The sequence below is a fragment of the Perognathus longimembris genome, chromosome 15 (assembly GCF_023159225.1).
Source record: "Perognathus longimembris pacificus isolate PPM17 chromosome 15, ASM2315922v1, whole genome shotgun sequence".
Lineage (NCBI taxonomy): Eukaryota > Metazoa > Chordata > Mammalia > Rodentia > Heteromyidae > Perognathus > Perognathus longimembris.
Genome location: NC_063175.1, coordinates 30,516,097 through 30,532,824, shown reverse-complemented (window position 1 = coordinate 30,532,824; position 16,728 = coordinate 30,516,097). Strand labels below are relative to the sequence as shown.

The window sequence follows — 16,728 nt, the reverse complement described above, 5'->3', positions numbered from 1 at the left end:
TTGTCTAAGGTAAATGACGATACTTGAAATCAATTAAAGATTTTTTTTTTCTTATTTTTCAGCCAAACCCAACAGGAAGCTTACTTTTCTCTACCTAGCCAATGATGTCATTCAGAACAGCAAAAGGAAGGGGCCAGAGTTTACAAAGGACTTTGCACCAGTTATAGTGGAAGCTTTTAAGCATGTTTCCAGGTATGATCATTGTATGGGGATTCAGGAATCTGTTTTAAGTGTAGAGTATGTATTTTGCTAAAATTTACTTTATTACAGTATAAACCAGAAAATATTTCTCCAAAGGTTGTATTTGCAAACATTATCTCTAACTTGAATTTGTGGCTAAATGTTACCAAGGAAATCTGAACTGCTAAAATGGGCATTTGGAAGTCTTGAATTATAGCTTTCCTTTAAGAGATCAAAGGTGACTGCTATAAAAAGAAGCCAAGGGGCTGGGAATATGGCCTAGTGGCAAGAGTGCTTCGTATACATGAAGTGTATACAAGTGTGCCTTGTATACATGAAGCCCTGGGTTCGATTCCCCAGCACCACATATATAGAAAACGGCCAGAAGTGGCGCTGTGGCTCAAGTGGCAGAGTGCTAGCCTTGAGCAAAGAGAAGCCAGGGACAGTGCTCAGGCCCTGAGTCCAAGACCCAAGACTGGCAACAACAACAACAACAACAACAAAAAACCAAACCAACCCCAAAACAAAAGAAACCAAGGACAGTGCTCAAGCCCTGAGTCCCAAACCCCAGGACTGGCCAAAAAAAAAAAAAAAAAAGGAACTGCTATATTAGAGTGAACTTCAGTGAAGCCAGTGAAACTATTGAATTAAAATTTTGTGAGCTTATAAAACTACTAGTCTTGTAAACACTATTTCTGGATATCCTTTCCCCTCACATCACTTATATAATGATTTTAAAGTGTTCTTTAGACATGTTTAGATAAATATACATATCTTAACATTTTACGACATTTATGTTTTGAAAATAAAGAATATTTACTTAGGGTAAGCATAAACTTGTTTGAAAAGTTTTGCTTGCAAGTAATTCTGAAAGTGGAAACTGTACTTTGGTTTATAGCCTTCTAAAATTACTTATTTCCAACCCATATATGTTGGCATATGATAGATTACCAGACAGACATTACTGTAATTCATAATCAACTGAATAGAGTAGAATGGTGAGAGGTGGTGATTTATGTGGATTGATACTAGGGTGGAAATCTCCTTGTGCTAAGCTCTTAGTATATAGTAATGAAGAAGGCAAAGTTCTGTTTTAGTGGAACTTACATTTCAGAAGACATAAAATAGTAACAGCTGGACAAGTAAGTGCATATAATGTCAGATGACAAATGTTATATGGAAACATGAAACAGAAGGAATTAGAGGGTATGATAATACTCAGGTGTATGATAGGTTAAAGAAAACAACTATTTTAGGGAGATAGCATTTGTACAGAGATGAAACAAGAATGATAGGAGCCTTTTGAGTAGGAAGAAAGCTTATAAACCAGTACTCAGCATAAACAGATAATGTGTGTGCTTGGAATGTTTGAAGATAAAAACATTAAATTTTTTATTGTTATAATGGTGATATATAGAAGTGTTAAAGTTATGTAAATCAGGTAAAGAGTTTTTGGACAATGTCACTCCTTCCCTTGCTCTTTCCCACTTTTCCCCTCCTGTCTGCCACCCACAAATTGTATAGTTCATTTTCAACAGCGTCCAGTGAGTACCATTGCTGCCTTTGTTCACCCTTTGCCCCTCCATTTCTGTGCCTCCCCTTATGTACTCAGAACAAGGTTTTTTCCAGTCCTGGGGTTTGAACTCAGGTCCTGGGGGCACTGCCCCTGAGATTCTTTTGCTCAAGGCTGGCACTCCACCAGTTGAGCCACAGCACCACTTCCAGCCTTTTCTGTTTATGAGGTACAAAGGAATTGAACCCAGGGCTTCATGCCTGCTAATAAGCACTCTACCACTAAGTCACGTTCCCAGCTTCTACAAGGAAATTTTTATGAGCGAAAGTATTAAAGAATATAAATTGAGAGGTTGCCAGAAACAAGTGATCATTGTAGGTAAGTCCAAAGATGTGCTTTCATTTTTGTTGTGGTTGGTAACTCTTGGAGGATTGAGAACAATATGATCTAATTTAGCATTAGATTAGTAGAGTAAGGAAAAAGAAGAGTAGAGGCTGAGAGATAAATGAAGATTCACAAAAATTCAGGCAGAGATACTAGTGGCTCCATCTATGGTGGTAGTGATGAACTAGGTAAGAAATGATTGTAAGTCATCTGTTTTAAGTACATTTTCCTATTTGTTGTTCAAGCTTAGATCTCAGATTAGATATTACTTCCTCAAATACTCTTTCTGACCTTTCTTAAACTGGGCTAGATCCCTGTGGTCTGTCCTTAGCACCTTGTTCTGTCTTGTAGCACTTATGAATAACTGCTCTAAAACTCCCATTTGATCTCTATGTCGAAGACTTTGATCAATAAGTATTTGTTGGAAACTTGAAAAGTTGCCTATTGGAAATTGCCCTTAGCCTCATGTTCAGTCCCATTAGATTAGAGCATCTTCTTTATCAGTGCTTAGTAATGTGTCTTAATACAATTTTTTGGGTAACTTTTTAATATTATGTCGAAGTTCTTTAAGGAAACAAAGGAGTATGCCTTTAATCACATCATCCTTGAGGATAAAGAAATACAGTAAACACCTGGATAAATTTTTTTCTAGAGAATTAATATTGATTGTACTTACTTACCCATTGCCCTTTCAGTACCATTATGTATTTTTACCATTAGCGTTTTTGTTTATTTTATTTAGTGAAACTGATGAAAGTTGTAAGAAACACCTTGGAAGAGTATTATCTATTTGGGAAGAAAGATCTGTTTATGAAAATGATGTATTAGACCAACTCAAGCAAGCTCTCTGTAAGTAAATAATCTTGATCTCATAAAGTGGTCTTTTTATTTAAAGTGTATTCTTTTATTAAAACTTGAAAGGTCTTTCAATGCAGATGGTGATAAAAAGACTAGGAAGAGAACTTATGAGCAAATAAAGGTGGATGACAATGAAAACTGTTCTCTGGAATCTCCAAGTGAACCACCTCAGGTTAGTTTGTCTCTGTTAAGAGAGTTAAATTTTACTTTGTGTGATCACCAAGTTTTCTTAGTAGGTACAAGAAAGAAGCTCCATTAGTACTTACTTTCTGGCTAACCAGTTGCTTACTTTTGATGTAACATGTTGTATACTGTATATTTTGTATTGAAAGAGGATTTCTGATTGCTGAGTATGGCTAGGTGAGGTTAAATGTCTACCACTTGAACAGTTTATTTTAAAAACAAAACGTGATAAAGATAAGTTGTTACATGATCTAGGTACAGAAAAATTCCATTCTTAGGGATGAACTCCACTACTATAAATACTTTTGCTTTCAAATGTGTAAAAATGAGTGTTAGAATGACAAATTATATTAATGCAGTTCTATGGCTATATAACCTATGCATTCTATAGAAAAATGATAAAATAGAATCATTATCTTAATATTCTAAGTTCTCTCATACTAAACCATTCAGTGAATTCTAGAAAGAAATTTGGAACTTTTAATTAAGTGGGCATTAAGACTTTAAGCTTCCTTCTTCTATGTTTGAAATGTATAGGAGGGACAGATAAAATTTAAAAGGAGAAAATGAAGACAAAGCCGTTCTCTTAATCAGGTAAATATCTTTAAGGGCTAGAAATGGTACAGAAACATAACTCACTGTGTGAGTCAGAGCCTTTCTGCTGAACTCTGTAAGTTTCCAGAAACTAGTATACTTCAGGGTACTTGACAGCATGCACAAGGCCTTGGGTGCAGTCCTTAGTACTGTGAACAAGAAGAAAAACAAGTTGTACATTGTTTGGTTGAAGAAATCAAATGCTAAGTTGCATGTCTCTCCATATTATCTCATGACAATCATTTTGTGCTAAAAGCACTATTATGATTCCATGAACAATATTTTGCCTGAGTTTTAGGTGTAGGACCTGACCTTCTCACACTTGGCCTGATGAAAGAATAACCACAGGAGCCCTTTTTGAGTGATTATCTGACTTTCTCCAGCATTTGTATAAAATGCTATTGCTTTGGTTTTTTATTTGTTTTTGTTGCCAGTCCTGGGGCATGGACTCAGGGCCTGAGCACTGTCCCTGGCTTCTTTTTGCTCAAGGCCAGCACTTTGCCACTTGAGCCACAGTGCTACTTCTGGCCGTTTTTGATATATGTGGTGCTGAGTAATTGAACCCAGGGCTTCATGTATATGAGGTGAGCACTGTACCACTAGGCCATATTCCCAGCCCTTGCTTTTGGTTTTATAATTGGTTGTGCTGCCCAGTTTTCACTGGTTCAGCTTTATGGTCACTATTTTATGACTTTTAGAGTGGCTAAAATCTTTGTGTGCAGTTTGCAATTCATTCTCCTCTAGTAGGAAGCCTTAGTCCAGTGTTTTAGACAACTGCGTTTTTTCTAATCTTTGATCAGGCACTGGGAATTTAGAATTAACTCCTGTAGTAATGAATGTAAATATGTAATGATATGAGATTTGGAGGCAAGGCACTGTTAATATCATGAAGTAAATTTCTAGTGCTCTAGAAAAGTTTAGAACTTTCTAATATTTGTTAAAACATTTTATATCACTTAGTTGAGGAACCATACTGTTTTTTTAAGTACAACTTCATTATAGAAGAAGGATATAGGATTATAGAAGAAGGATGTCTTTATTGAAGATTTAAATAGTTTACAGTTTTTTTGTTTTTCCCACACTTTTAATAAAAAACACATGTACATTGGCTTGTTTCTTATTAGATTAATTAATTCTTAACAAATTTGATCATTTGTTACATCTTGCTGATAGTTCTTTTTTCTTTTCCTTTTTTGGAGGATGACAGAGTCTTGGTATATAGCATTAGGATTACAAGTATGTGATTCTATTGCCAGTACTGGACCTTGAACTAGGGCCTGGGCACTGTCTTTTAGCTTTTTTTGTTCAAAGCTAGCATTCTATCACTTGAGCCTCAGCTCTACTTCAGACTTTTCACTGGTTAATTGGAGATAAGAGTCCTACACTTTCTTGCCCAGGCTGGCTTTGAACTGTGATCCTCAGATCTCAGCCTCCTGAGCAGCTAGAATTACAAGCACCCAGCAAGAGTATGCTTTTTTGTTTCAGCCTGGCTTTAACTCTTGGTCTCAAGCAGTCCTTCTGCCTCAGCCTTCTCAGTAGCTGGGACTTACAGGTACATATTACTACACCCAGCTAAATGTCATCTAATGTGTACCCAGAATTAGAATATCTTGTATTTCAATGTGTGTGTGTGTGTGTGTATGTATGTAAAGGCTTTTTTTTCCCTGAGCTGGGTGCCTTTGGCTTATACCTATACTCTTAGCTACTCTAAAGGATGAGATTTGAGAATCATAATTTGAAGCCAACCGTGGCAAACAAATTCAGAAATCTCCTATCTCTAATTAGCCAGCAAAAAGCCAGAACTGGAGATGTGGCTTAAGTGGTAAAGTGCCAGGCTTAAGTGGTAAATTGCCAGCAGTGAACCTAAAAAGCAAAATGAGAATTTGAGACCCTGAGTTCAAGCCCCGAATACTAGCACACATTTTCCCTTCCTCCCCCCCCCAAAAGCATATAAATGTATTTTCCCCTAATATCCTGTAGAAACTAAAAAAAGAAAGACAAAAGACATGGATAAGGATGGAGACTGTTAAAAGAAAATTTAATTACTTTTCTTTGAATTAACTTACATTGTTGTTGTGAAATTTCTAGAAAGGAATTGTCTTTTCCTTTTAATTATAGCTAGTATAGAAACAGTGGAGTTAAGATTGAGAATGTGGCTCAGTGGTGGAGTGTTTGCCTAGCATGTTATAGGCCTTGGATACAGTCATCACCACTGCCAAAAATAAAAGTAAGAATATAAAAGAAGAAAACTGCCATTAAAATAGTGTTCTTCTTTTCTACTTATGACTGTATGAAAATAGTGGAAATGAATATATATAATTATTATTTCTCTTTTTTTTTTTGCCAGTCCCAGGGCTTGAACTTGGCCTGAGTACTGTTCCTGGCTTCCTTTTGCTCAAGGCTAGCACTCTACCACTTGAGCCACAGCATCACTTCTGGCCTTCTGTTTATGTGGTGCTGAGGAATCAAACCCAGAGCTTCATGCATGCTAGGCACGCACTCTATCGCTAAGCCACATTCCCAGCCCAAAATGAGTATTTTAATAAGATAATTTATATATTAGCTAAGCAGTACATAAACATTAGCTGTCAGATACACAGCAATTTTTAATGATAGGATAATCACAGACAATTATGTCTGTACATATATTATCCCTAAAAACATTTCTCCTATTTTTTAATTACAGCATTTAGAAAGAATCTGAGACTTTTCCTGCTATAGTAGATTATTTATATTCTCTCAATGTATATTGCTCAATTTCCAATATAATGTGTAAATAAATCTTCCATTTAATGATGATATTTGAAACAATAACTTAAGTATTATTTATTGACAGGCTCTGGGTAGCAGCTGTCACTTCCCTTTTTGACTGATGTCTCTGCCTCATGAACCAGTCACCTTATTTAAAGAATCCAACCTTGCACTGTCTCTACCACTTGGTAGAGATTATTTGATTACAGTTTCAGTGCTTCACATAATATAGCTTGTTTTTCTGATTATAAAAGAAATGATTGTCTTCAAAGTACTTTATAAAATGAAAATGGAGGTACTACGTGCTTCATAGGATTAGGAATATGAAGTAAATGTAAAGTCTTTTGTATTTGTTGATACTTTGCTTACTTTGGTCTTTAAGTTGTATAACTTTTTAGACTCTAGATCTCGTTAGAGCCTTGCAAGATCTGGAAAATGCAGCCTCTGGTGATGCAGCAGTCCATCAGCGGATAGCTTCTTTGCCTGTGGAAGTTCAAGAAGTATCTCTCCTTGATAAAATAACAGGTAAGAAAGAAATATATTACAGGATGTTTTTAGGGGGGAAGCAGAATGTGGGAACAGCATATATCATTGTTTTTATTTTGTGATACATTTACTATCCTGTGCTTTTTCTAGATAAAGAATCTGGAGAGAGGCTTTCTAAAATGGTAGAGGATGCTTGTATGTTGTTGGCAGATTATAATGGCAGACTGGCGGCAGAAATAGATGATAGAAAGCAACTCACTCGAATGTTAGCAGATTTTCTTCGTTGTCAAAAGGAAGCCCTTGCAGAGAAAGAGCATAAATTGGAAGTGCGTAATTTTTTGCTTCTTTAGTGCTTATTTAATTTACTTTTTGGTAGGAATTTTTAATATATCTTAATGTGCCTGCACAACTTGAATTTCTTGGATGGTGGAGTTTTTTAGGCAGTGGTTCAGGTAAGCTTCTTTTTACATTACATTTTCTCTGTATTGAACTTAGTCAACCTGCTTTAAGTAAGCATAGAAATTAGCCGAATTGGTTAAATGAAATTATTTATTTGAAGTCCCATGCAAAAGTAGAAATCTATATATTTAAACTCTTATTTTCAAGCACAGAAATAATAGAAAAATAACAGAATGAAGTTTGGTGGTAACTGCATTAAATTATGGTTAGACTTACTCAGTCCCTGTTCCAAGTGCATGTAGTCTTTTAGGTGTATCATTAAGTCTTCAGATGACTGCTTTGTTCCATTCTCAGTTCTGACACTTAACATCCCACCCACACTTGCTGGGCTCACACACACTTTTTAATATCACAAGTCTGGAACTTAAGGAGGTAAAAAATGTCTTCTATTTCCTTTGAGTGGGAATGGATGCATTGGATTTGGTTTTTCTTAAAGAATCAGTCACTTCACTAGTTCTTGTTTAAGTTGTTTCCTTCTGTACCCAGTGTCTTATTCTAATAGTATGTAAGGGAGTTTATAATATGTTAATAGACAGTCCACTGTAAATTTGTAGGTGTGTAATAGTACTCTATGAAGTTGCAAAGACTTGCCATTAACAAAGCAGTTTATAGTACAGTGCATCTTGATCTATGTCATCCTGTCAAGATTCTCACCCATGCCTCTCAGTATTGTTGCTTTCATTCATTATTACTTAGTTCTTCCTTCAGTAGTCTCTAATTATGCCCCAGGTGGTGCTTGGACGGGCTTGCCATTGCAACTGTCAGGAGAGTCACTCGATTACCACGCTCCAGACTTAGAGCTTACTTTAGCATTATCCTTTTTCAGTTTTCTGCTTCTCTGCTCATGTAACAGTTGCTGCCACTGTGCTCTGCCCTTAAAGAGGTTGTCCACCTTGATAAAGATGCAGTTTCTTAAAAAGATGAATTTTAATAGTTAACTTACCATTCCTCCATCTTGTAGTTAAACTTTAGTCTTAAATACAATGTTACTTGTTTTATTGTCTGCAGAGGTAAGGGTAAGTAATATTGTAAAGTTTTATCTTCAGTCTTTTTGGTATAATCTCTTTAACTTCTATTGAGCTTGTGTTGCAGATATTGGACATGGGCGTATCTTCTAATGATGTCATCACCATTAGCATATTCTTCCTGATAAAAATAAATATCAAACTCTAAAATCTGTATTGTCTCATGTTTTTGAAGATTGAAGAGAAGACTGGACCTTTTCTTATTTTCCTCCTTAAACTGCTTTCTCACCATGCTGGCCACTTATCACTAGTTTCAAAATTAGAATTTGTGGTTGAAATGTATGTTTAGAAAATAGAGAAGCAGGGACTGGGAATATGGCCTAGTGGTAGAGTGCTTGCTTCGTATACATGAAGCCCTGGGTTTGATTCCTCAGCACCACATATATGGAAAAAGCCGGAAGTGGCACTGTGGCTCAAGTGGTAGAGTGCTAGTCTTGAGCAAAAAGAAGCCAAGGACAGTGCTCAGGCCCGGAGTTCAGTCCCCAGGACTGGCAAAATAAATAAATAAATAAAAAATAAGAGAAGCAAATTATCCCCTGTCCATTAGTAACCCTTTTTCCCCCCAGTGCATTTAAGACAGGTTTTGGTTATTTTGCTACAGATGGTGAGGCCAAGAATATTCTAGACATGTTGCACATCAATTTATTTAATTTATTTCTCACATGGAACTGAGGCATAGAGACACAAATGTAGCTTGCTCAAAGTCCCAAAGAACTAGTACTTATTTAGAATCCAGGACCCCTGCCTCCATAGTTTGTTCACTTAATCCAAAAGACAGTTACTTTTCTGGTTTTACTTAGAGAAATGTAAGACTTCAGTAAAAGCTAAAGTCTCATTTTCTTACTCTTTCTAATCCTTCCTACTTCAGATAGAATTACTTTCTTAAAATCTTCTAGGAAATTTTGTTGTTCAGCATAACTGCATGTTATCATTATAAAAAACCCCACTAATTATCTTAGTTATACTCAGCTTCTTTTTTCTTTGTAGCAGTACTGAATATTGAACTCAGTGCCTCCTAACTTGCAAGGCAGATGCTTTACCACTTGAGCCATTCCTCTAGACACTTTTAGTATTATTTTTGAGGTAGGGTCTCATTTTTAAAACCAGGCAGGCCTGTGTTGTGGTCCATGACAGGCGCATATCACCATGCCTAGACATAGGGTTTCCCCCTGCAGGAAGGCAGCCTACATAGGATATTAGGGACACACAACTGTGCCCAGTCATTAGTTGAGATGGAATCTAATTAGCTTTTATGCCTGGACTGGTTTCTAACTGCAGTTCTCCCTGTTCTCCACCTCCCAAGTAAATAGCATTATAGGCTTGAGCTATGCCCAACTTATAGGTGACTTTTTTTCTTTTAATAAGAAATACGCAACTTTATAAATCATGAAATCAGCCAACCGAACTTTTTATATATTGCCATTTAGAACTAAATGATTCTTTTGTGAGATGACTGGCTTAGATATTTAGACATTCTTTAAACTAAGTAGGTAGCATCACTTTGAAGTTGAGACTGAACTGAGGAATAAAGAGTTACATTTTTCACACCAGCAGTGGTGTCACATAGGTCCCAGTTCTCAAGCATCTTTGAACATTTAACTGATGAGTTGCATTTTGAAAATGGGACATAAAGTTAGAGTATCAGTTAAAGAATTGGCTTTATGTCTTTCTTTTTATCTTTTATTTTTAGCATACTGAGATTTGAATTCTAGGTAGGCGGTAGGCATTCTACCTCTTTTTCTACTCAGCCACCCCTTTTTATATTGGTGACTTTTCTGAGGTAGGGTCTTACATTGTGTCCAGGCTAGCCTGGACTGAGATCCTCTGTGCTTCTCTGTCACTGAGATGACAGGCATTGCCATTGTGGAGATGTCTTGGGAAGTTTTATATCAGAGACTAGAATAAAAGTATACTAGCAGCCCATTTGTTGTTCTATTGTTTGTTATATGATTTTTCTACTCTGGTGCTTGAATTCAAGGCCTGAGTACTGTCACTGAGCTTTTGTACTCAAGGCTAGTGCTCTGCCACTTTGAGCCATCGTGCCAAATCCAGTCTTGGTAATTAGAGATAAGAGCCCCATGGACTTTCTTGCCTAGGCTGGCTTTGAACTGTGATCCTCAGATCCCAGCTTCCTGAGTAGCTAGAATTACAGGTGTGAGCAGAGAGCCAGCAGATGATTTTAGTTCTAGCTTGCATGTTTATAATTTCATCTAATCATAATAATGTACTTGGATTTTGATTAGTTCTCTCCCTCGGTTTTCACCATTTTACCTCTATACTTAATATTTTGTTTATTTTGTTATGGTCTTACTGTATAGCCCAGGCTGGCCTCGAACTTGTGATCCTCTCACCATTACTTCCTGAACTAGGATTAAAGGCATGTACCATCATGCCTGACTGGCATTGCCTGGTCCTTCTAGTATCTCCTGCGTGACTATTACTTGATAATTTAAGAAGTCAGGTCCTGTCACTCCCCTGTTTACAACAATCTAATGCTTCTTCTTAGTCTTTTGTATCTTCTTTTAAACTCATACAGTGAGCTTTGTGCTGGTGGCTCACGCTTGTAATCTTACCTGTTTAGGAGGCTGAGATGTGAGGATTGTGGCTTGAAGCCAGCCAGAGCGGGAAAGTCCATGAGACTCTCATCTCCATTAAATTACACAGAAAAAGCTAGAAGTGGTGCTGTGGCTCAAGTGGTAGGTTCTGATGGGCGAAAGAAAAGAAAAGAAAAAGAGAAGGAAAGAAAGAAAAAAATTGATAGTGGCCTGTGAGGTCTTGAATAATGAGTTAGTGTGTGGCTTCCACTTGGTACTTCAAGCCCAGGAAGTACAGTTCCACATCAGGGCTTTTGCTTTGCCTATTGCTAACATGTTCTCAGTTTTGCTGAGTCAGTTTTTTTTTTTGCATTCAGCTTTGATTCTGTTTTATCCCTTTCTTTTGGTTCAACCCACTATACCCACCCCTTCTACAGCAAAACTATCTTGTTTTTCTTTACTTTTCCCTTACTTGAACATTTACCATTCTGTACTTATTCTTGTGTATTTGTTACTTGAATGTGTGCTCTAGGAGATCAGGAAAATTTGGATTTGTCCATGTTTATTGCCATATCCTCAGTGTTTAGAGCATTTTTTCCAATAGGCTTTCAGCTGTTTCTGTTAAATGTAGTATAGGCCTTCAAATGATAGCTGAAATGAATGCCTGATTTATATTATGTAAGGTTTTGTAATAGAATCAGTAAGAGTTAGTACTTTAAGGAGTAAAAATGATTGGAATATTTTAGATATTTGTTTACAAGTATATATTTAGAGTAATTCACTAACTTTTCTTTTTAGGCGGTAGGGTTGTTGCTGGGGATCAAACCCAGGCCTTTGTACCTTCTGGGCCATTGCTGCATCAGTGGGCCATGCCCTCACCCTACTTAGCTCATTTTTAAACTCATCTTTTTAAGTCTTCTTTTAGTTCAGTAGTATCCTGTTATCTGTGGTGGATGCTTTCTAAGACACACAGTGGGTGTCTGAAAGAATGGATCATAGTGCCAAACTGTATAAATAGTATGTTTTTTCCTATGTATTTATACCTATGGTAAAGTTTAACTTACAAGGTAGGCTCCAATAGGGATAAACAACAAAAATAAAATGATATATTGAAATGCTATATGAGTGATTTCTCAGTTATTTTTATTTTTATTTTTGTGGTACTGCAGATTGAATCCAGGGCTTCGTGCATGCTAGACAAGTCCTGTACCACTTGGGCCACACCTCTAGCCCTTCAAAATACCTTCATTCCCATTTGCACAATAGGAATGTTTTTGGACCATCTTTAAACTCTAGCCCTGGGTAAGAGAGGCCTGTCCTTAAAAAGATTTAGATGGTCTGTGTTCAAGGCACAGTATCTAAGAGATGGGCTGATTATTTTGAACATCGGGAAAAATGGCCATTTATAAGTAGTAAATTATGTTGTCTTTTTTTTTCTCTTCAATAAGAAGAAACATTAACAGTATACAACGCCTTAGCTTGAATAAGCAGTACTCAGCAGTTACCTGTTGAATGTGGAAAGGGTAACAGTGCCACCTAGTGGAAAAGCTAGAAATGAGATCTGAATCCTTTTTTTCTTCCCCCTGAAATAGTGGTAGTGAGAATAAAGTGCACATTGCATTTTCCCCTTGTGTTCACTCACTCATGCAATGCCTCTCCTGAGAGGCACTATGATGGTTAAAGGAGTTATGTAGATAAGCAGTTACTCTTACTTGCAGAGGCAAAAGAAAGGCCTGACAATTAACAACTGCTACAGTCTGTTACTCTAGCAACTGAGAGTTTTTACCAGGAGTGAAATGGGATTAGAAAGTAATTTGGGCTACATTGTGGCACTTGAATTTCACTAAGTAGATGGTTATAGCAGAGAGGAACTACAGCATTGGTTTGGAAACCCGTTTGTGGTTGCTAAGTGATTCACATGGAGAGTGATTTGCAGCAGGGAGACTTAATAGGGAAAAAAGTTTATATGGCAACAGGTAGTAGTAAAGTTCTTTTAAAGTATGTACTCATCATAGTTTAGAATCCATTGATGATGACACACACAAGTACCACCTACAATTTCATCAGTTTTTGTGTGTATGCCAGTAATGGGGTTTGAACCCAGGCCCTGAGTGGTATCCCTTAGCTCCCTGCCTGTACCTGAACATGTGGACATTTCCCTCATCCCCAGTTAGTATACTTAAAACATGATATCATTAACACAAAATAATGGAAAAAAACTCTACCTTTTCTGTCCAGCAAAGGAGTAGTATGAGAACTCTAGGCAAGTATGCAGGGAAACAGTGTATGTAGGTAGCATCATTAAAGCCATAATAGCTATGAAATGAGAATAGCTTAAACTGAGAAAGACGGGGTTGTGCTAATTGAGTCCCAACACAGATGCATACAAATTCTCTTTTAGTATGGCTTGTCCAGCCAGTGAGACACTGTGGCCCTCAGCATATGTGACTTATATGGTAGTTACCAACATCCACATTACTCCGTAGACCTTGCTGTGCAAAACTGAAATGCTTATTATAGTACTACCATGGCTTGCTTTTGGCTAATTTGTGAAAGGAAAACTCAGAAGGGGAAAGTATGGAAATGAGAAAATAGCATGGTAGTAATATGTAATTCTACCACTCGGCAGGTAGAAGTAGGAGTATCATGGGCCTCACAGGGAAGCCCTGTCTCAAACTATTTGGAATGAACAAACAGTATGACTTTCTTAATGTGTGCTAGAATTTAGTATTCTGTCCCCGTCTAGCTGCTGGGATCATATATGGCCAAGTGGTCCCTTTGCCTTAGCACCCTTGTTAGACTTGCTTTAGAGAAAACACTAATTATATGTAGCTGTTAGCATGACAGTGTGGCTAGTGTGGGATTAAGCTACACTTCATTTAAACTGGAAGCATGGTCTTGCTTGTTACTGTTAATAGTGTCCACTGGCCGTAAACCAATTAGTATCCAAGGACAGATGTTCACACACACACATGCTTTTTATTGTCATGGGGCTTGAACTCAGGGCTTGGGCTATTCGTGAGCTCTTTTGCTCGAGGCTAGCACTCTTTGAACCACAGCACTTCTCATTTTCTGGTAGTTAATTGGAAGTAAGAATCTACTGAACTTTTCTGCCTGGACTGGCTTTGAACCATGACCTTCAGGCCTCAGCCTTGAGTAGCTAGGATTATAGGCAGGAGCCACCAGCACCTGGCTTCACATAAATTTTATCTGTCCCCAACTCTGACCACCCCACCTTATTCTCTCGACTGTTCTCTAGGGTGTTTTGTTTGCATTTCCATTGCCACCCAGACCCCTGCCTCTGGGTAAAGTCTGGAAAGTTATTTTGCTGAGATTGAATAGGGAAACCTAGCTGTGGCTAGACCTGCATTCACTTCACTAAATCTTGCTATGTTCATAATGTATTAGTCTATAGCATCTACATCTAAACCCACTTTTATACACCCTCATCATACACTAACACATTTACCTTACGGTTTGTTGTCTGATATGTCGTGTTTGGGGCTTAATAGAAATGGTAAGGCAAGCTAATAGCAAAACCAAGTCTAAACATCAGCACTAGTTGTGTATGACACAAGTTTTGTAATTATTAGGTCAGGAATTTATAAACTTGATCAATAGAGTGCTTTCTTTCTTTCTTTTTTTTTTTTTTTTTGGCCAGTCCTGGGCCTTGGACTCAGGGCCTGAGCACTGTCCCTGGCTTCTTCCCGCTCAAGGCTAGCACTCTGCCACTTGAGCCACAGCGCCGCTTCTGGCTGTTTTCTGTATATGTGGTGCTGGGGAATTGAACCTAGGGCCTCATGTATCCGAGGCAGGCACTCTTGCCACTAGGCTATATCCCCAGCCCCAATAGAGTGCTTTCTAATGGGAAAGGCAAACACCATAGAGAAAGCAGAGATAATGTTATATGTTGTATCAGATTATGGCTTATGCGTGTGTACACACACAACCACAAACAGCCAGGGGGAGAACTGACTTGTCTTTAGGTTAAACCTCAATGGAATATTGAGCACCTTTCCTGCCATCTCTCTTCTTGCCTTCCTTGCCCTTCTGTCTGCTCTGCAATTGCTACTGTACTCTGATTACAGTTCATCTGAAGGCCCACATGCTATTTATGAGAAATTGAGACTTGTCTTCACTTACCAGGGAAGCCAGAAATGCTTTAATAACAGACTGATTGGTACAATGACAGTTTGTGGCCTCTTTGGAGTTTTGAGGTTTAGGATAGGACTGTGGTACTCAGTAGCTGACAAATAGCTTTCACTTGGCCAACATACTTCAGAATGTCTGTCCCTAAATTAATTCCAGGACATAGCTTAATGGTACCAAAGCATGAGGACTGAAGCCAATCTGTCTAGGTTGGACCCCCCTACCCCCTTTACTCTGTTTGCTAACTTAGGATGATGATTCTTTGTGAGTAATTATAGCGTTCTACCATCTGTAACAGAAGGCTAGCACTAGTCTACCTGTGAAGATTAAAGGGAATGCTTAGGACAATGGCATTCAAAGATTTAGAAAATGTGCTATTTGGTTTGAGTTACAGTGTGCTAGATCTCCCAATATGTATATGCTCATTAAAATTTAGCATTTTTGATGTTTTAAACCCAGTTAGTAGCCAGTTAGGCTTTAGATTCCTTGCAGATAGCATGGTAAAGCCATGTGTCTTTTCAGTTTGTTAATAAAGAAGGTGAATGAAAGTTTGCAGTAACAGAACTGCTAAAGAATGTGAGCTCTGACATTCAGCTTGTTAGATGCCATCTATTTCCCTAAAATATACTTCCCTATAGTCAGTTGAAAAGTGGCAACTCTGAGAATTTGGGGTAACAGGAAAAAAATGAGAAAAAGATGTGATGTTACCTCATTTCTTAGTAACTAATCAGTTCCCATATTAGATACTAGGCTGAGTTTGAAGATTATTGGGGTGTGGGAAGTGGATGGCAGGTAATCTTGGATTTGAACCCAGGGCTCTCTCTAGCTGGGCCGATGTTCTACCACTTGATCCACACCTCCAGCTTTTGTTTGCTTTATTTAGGTAACAGTCTTGTGTTTTGCTTGGGGCCACCCTCAGGTTGATACCCTCACATAATTGGGATGACACACCACATTAGCAGGCCCAGTTTAATGTTGAGATGGTGTCTCACTAGCTTTTTGTCTGGTCTTGAATCTCAGTTCTCCCAAGTCTGTACCTTCCCAAGCTTACAGGCATGGATCACCACACCTAGTTAATTAAGCATTTGTTTTAGGATAAATAAAGTAAGCTATGGAGGTCTTTGTATTCTCTCCCTTAGGGCTGGTAACAGACTTGACTAATTTCCAGCCTTAGAAATTCCCTGCTGTCATCCATATGGGAATCTATGGCCAATTCCAAGCATCATGCCAGCTGTACTAAGACATGACATTTCTTTGCCTTAGGAGTGTGTGTGTGTCTGTGTGTGTGTATCAGCTTTTCCTGTCTTAACCTAGCAAAGAGTCCCTGAGGGCAAAGCAAAATGAAATAAAAACTGAAGTATGATGGTTTTAAAAATGTACATAAACGTTTTCATGGCAGACCTGGGGTTTGAACTCAGCATTGTGCTTGAGGTGCTCTGTCACTGACCATGCCTCCATCATTTTATTTGTGCCAGCTATGTTTGAGATAAAATCTCACTTTCTGCTCAGGCATGCATGTAGATTACAGCATTTTTATTTTTCACTTCTCACTGTAGTTGGGATGACAGGTTTATGTCACCATGCCCAACTTTGTGTTGAAATAGTCTGAAGG

At 37.9% G+C, this 16,728-nt stretch overlaps 1 protein-coding gene across 2 annotated transcripts in view; it reads left to right on the top strand.

The window, feature by feature from the left end:
* Positions 1–16,728, top strand: part of Rprd1a (regulation of nuclear pre-mRNA domain containing 1A) — a 56,007-nt gene that overhangs the window by 27,496 nt on the left and 11,783 nt on the right. Inside the window, exons 2-7 of one of the 2 annotated variants that reach the window (XM_048363052.1) lie at positions 63–192; positions 2,820–2,926; positions 3,013–3,107; positions 6,862–6,988; positions 7,100–7,275; positions 8,501–8,727. In XM_048363052.1, coding sequence (XP_048219009.1) covers positions 63–192; positions 2,820–2,926; positions 3,013–3,107; positions 6,862–6,988; positions 7,100–7,275; positions 8,501–8,581 — 716 coding nt within the window. In that variant the 3' untranslated portion in view covers positions 8,582–8,727. Of the gene's footprint in view, positions 1–62; positions 193–2,819; positions 2,927–3,012; positions 3,108–6,861; positions 6,989–7,099; positions 7,276–8,500; positions 8,728–16,728 lie in introns of those variants that run through there. The other variant, XM_048363051.1, reaches the window with a different exon arrangement.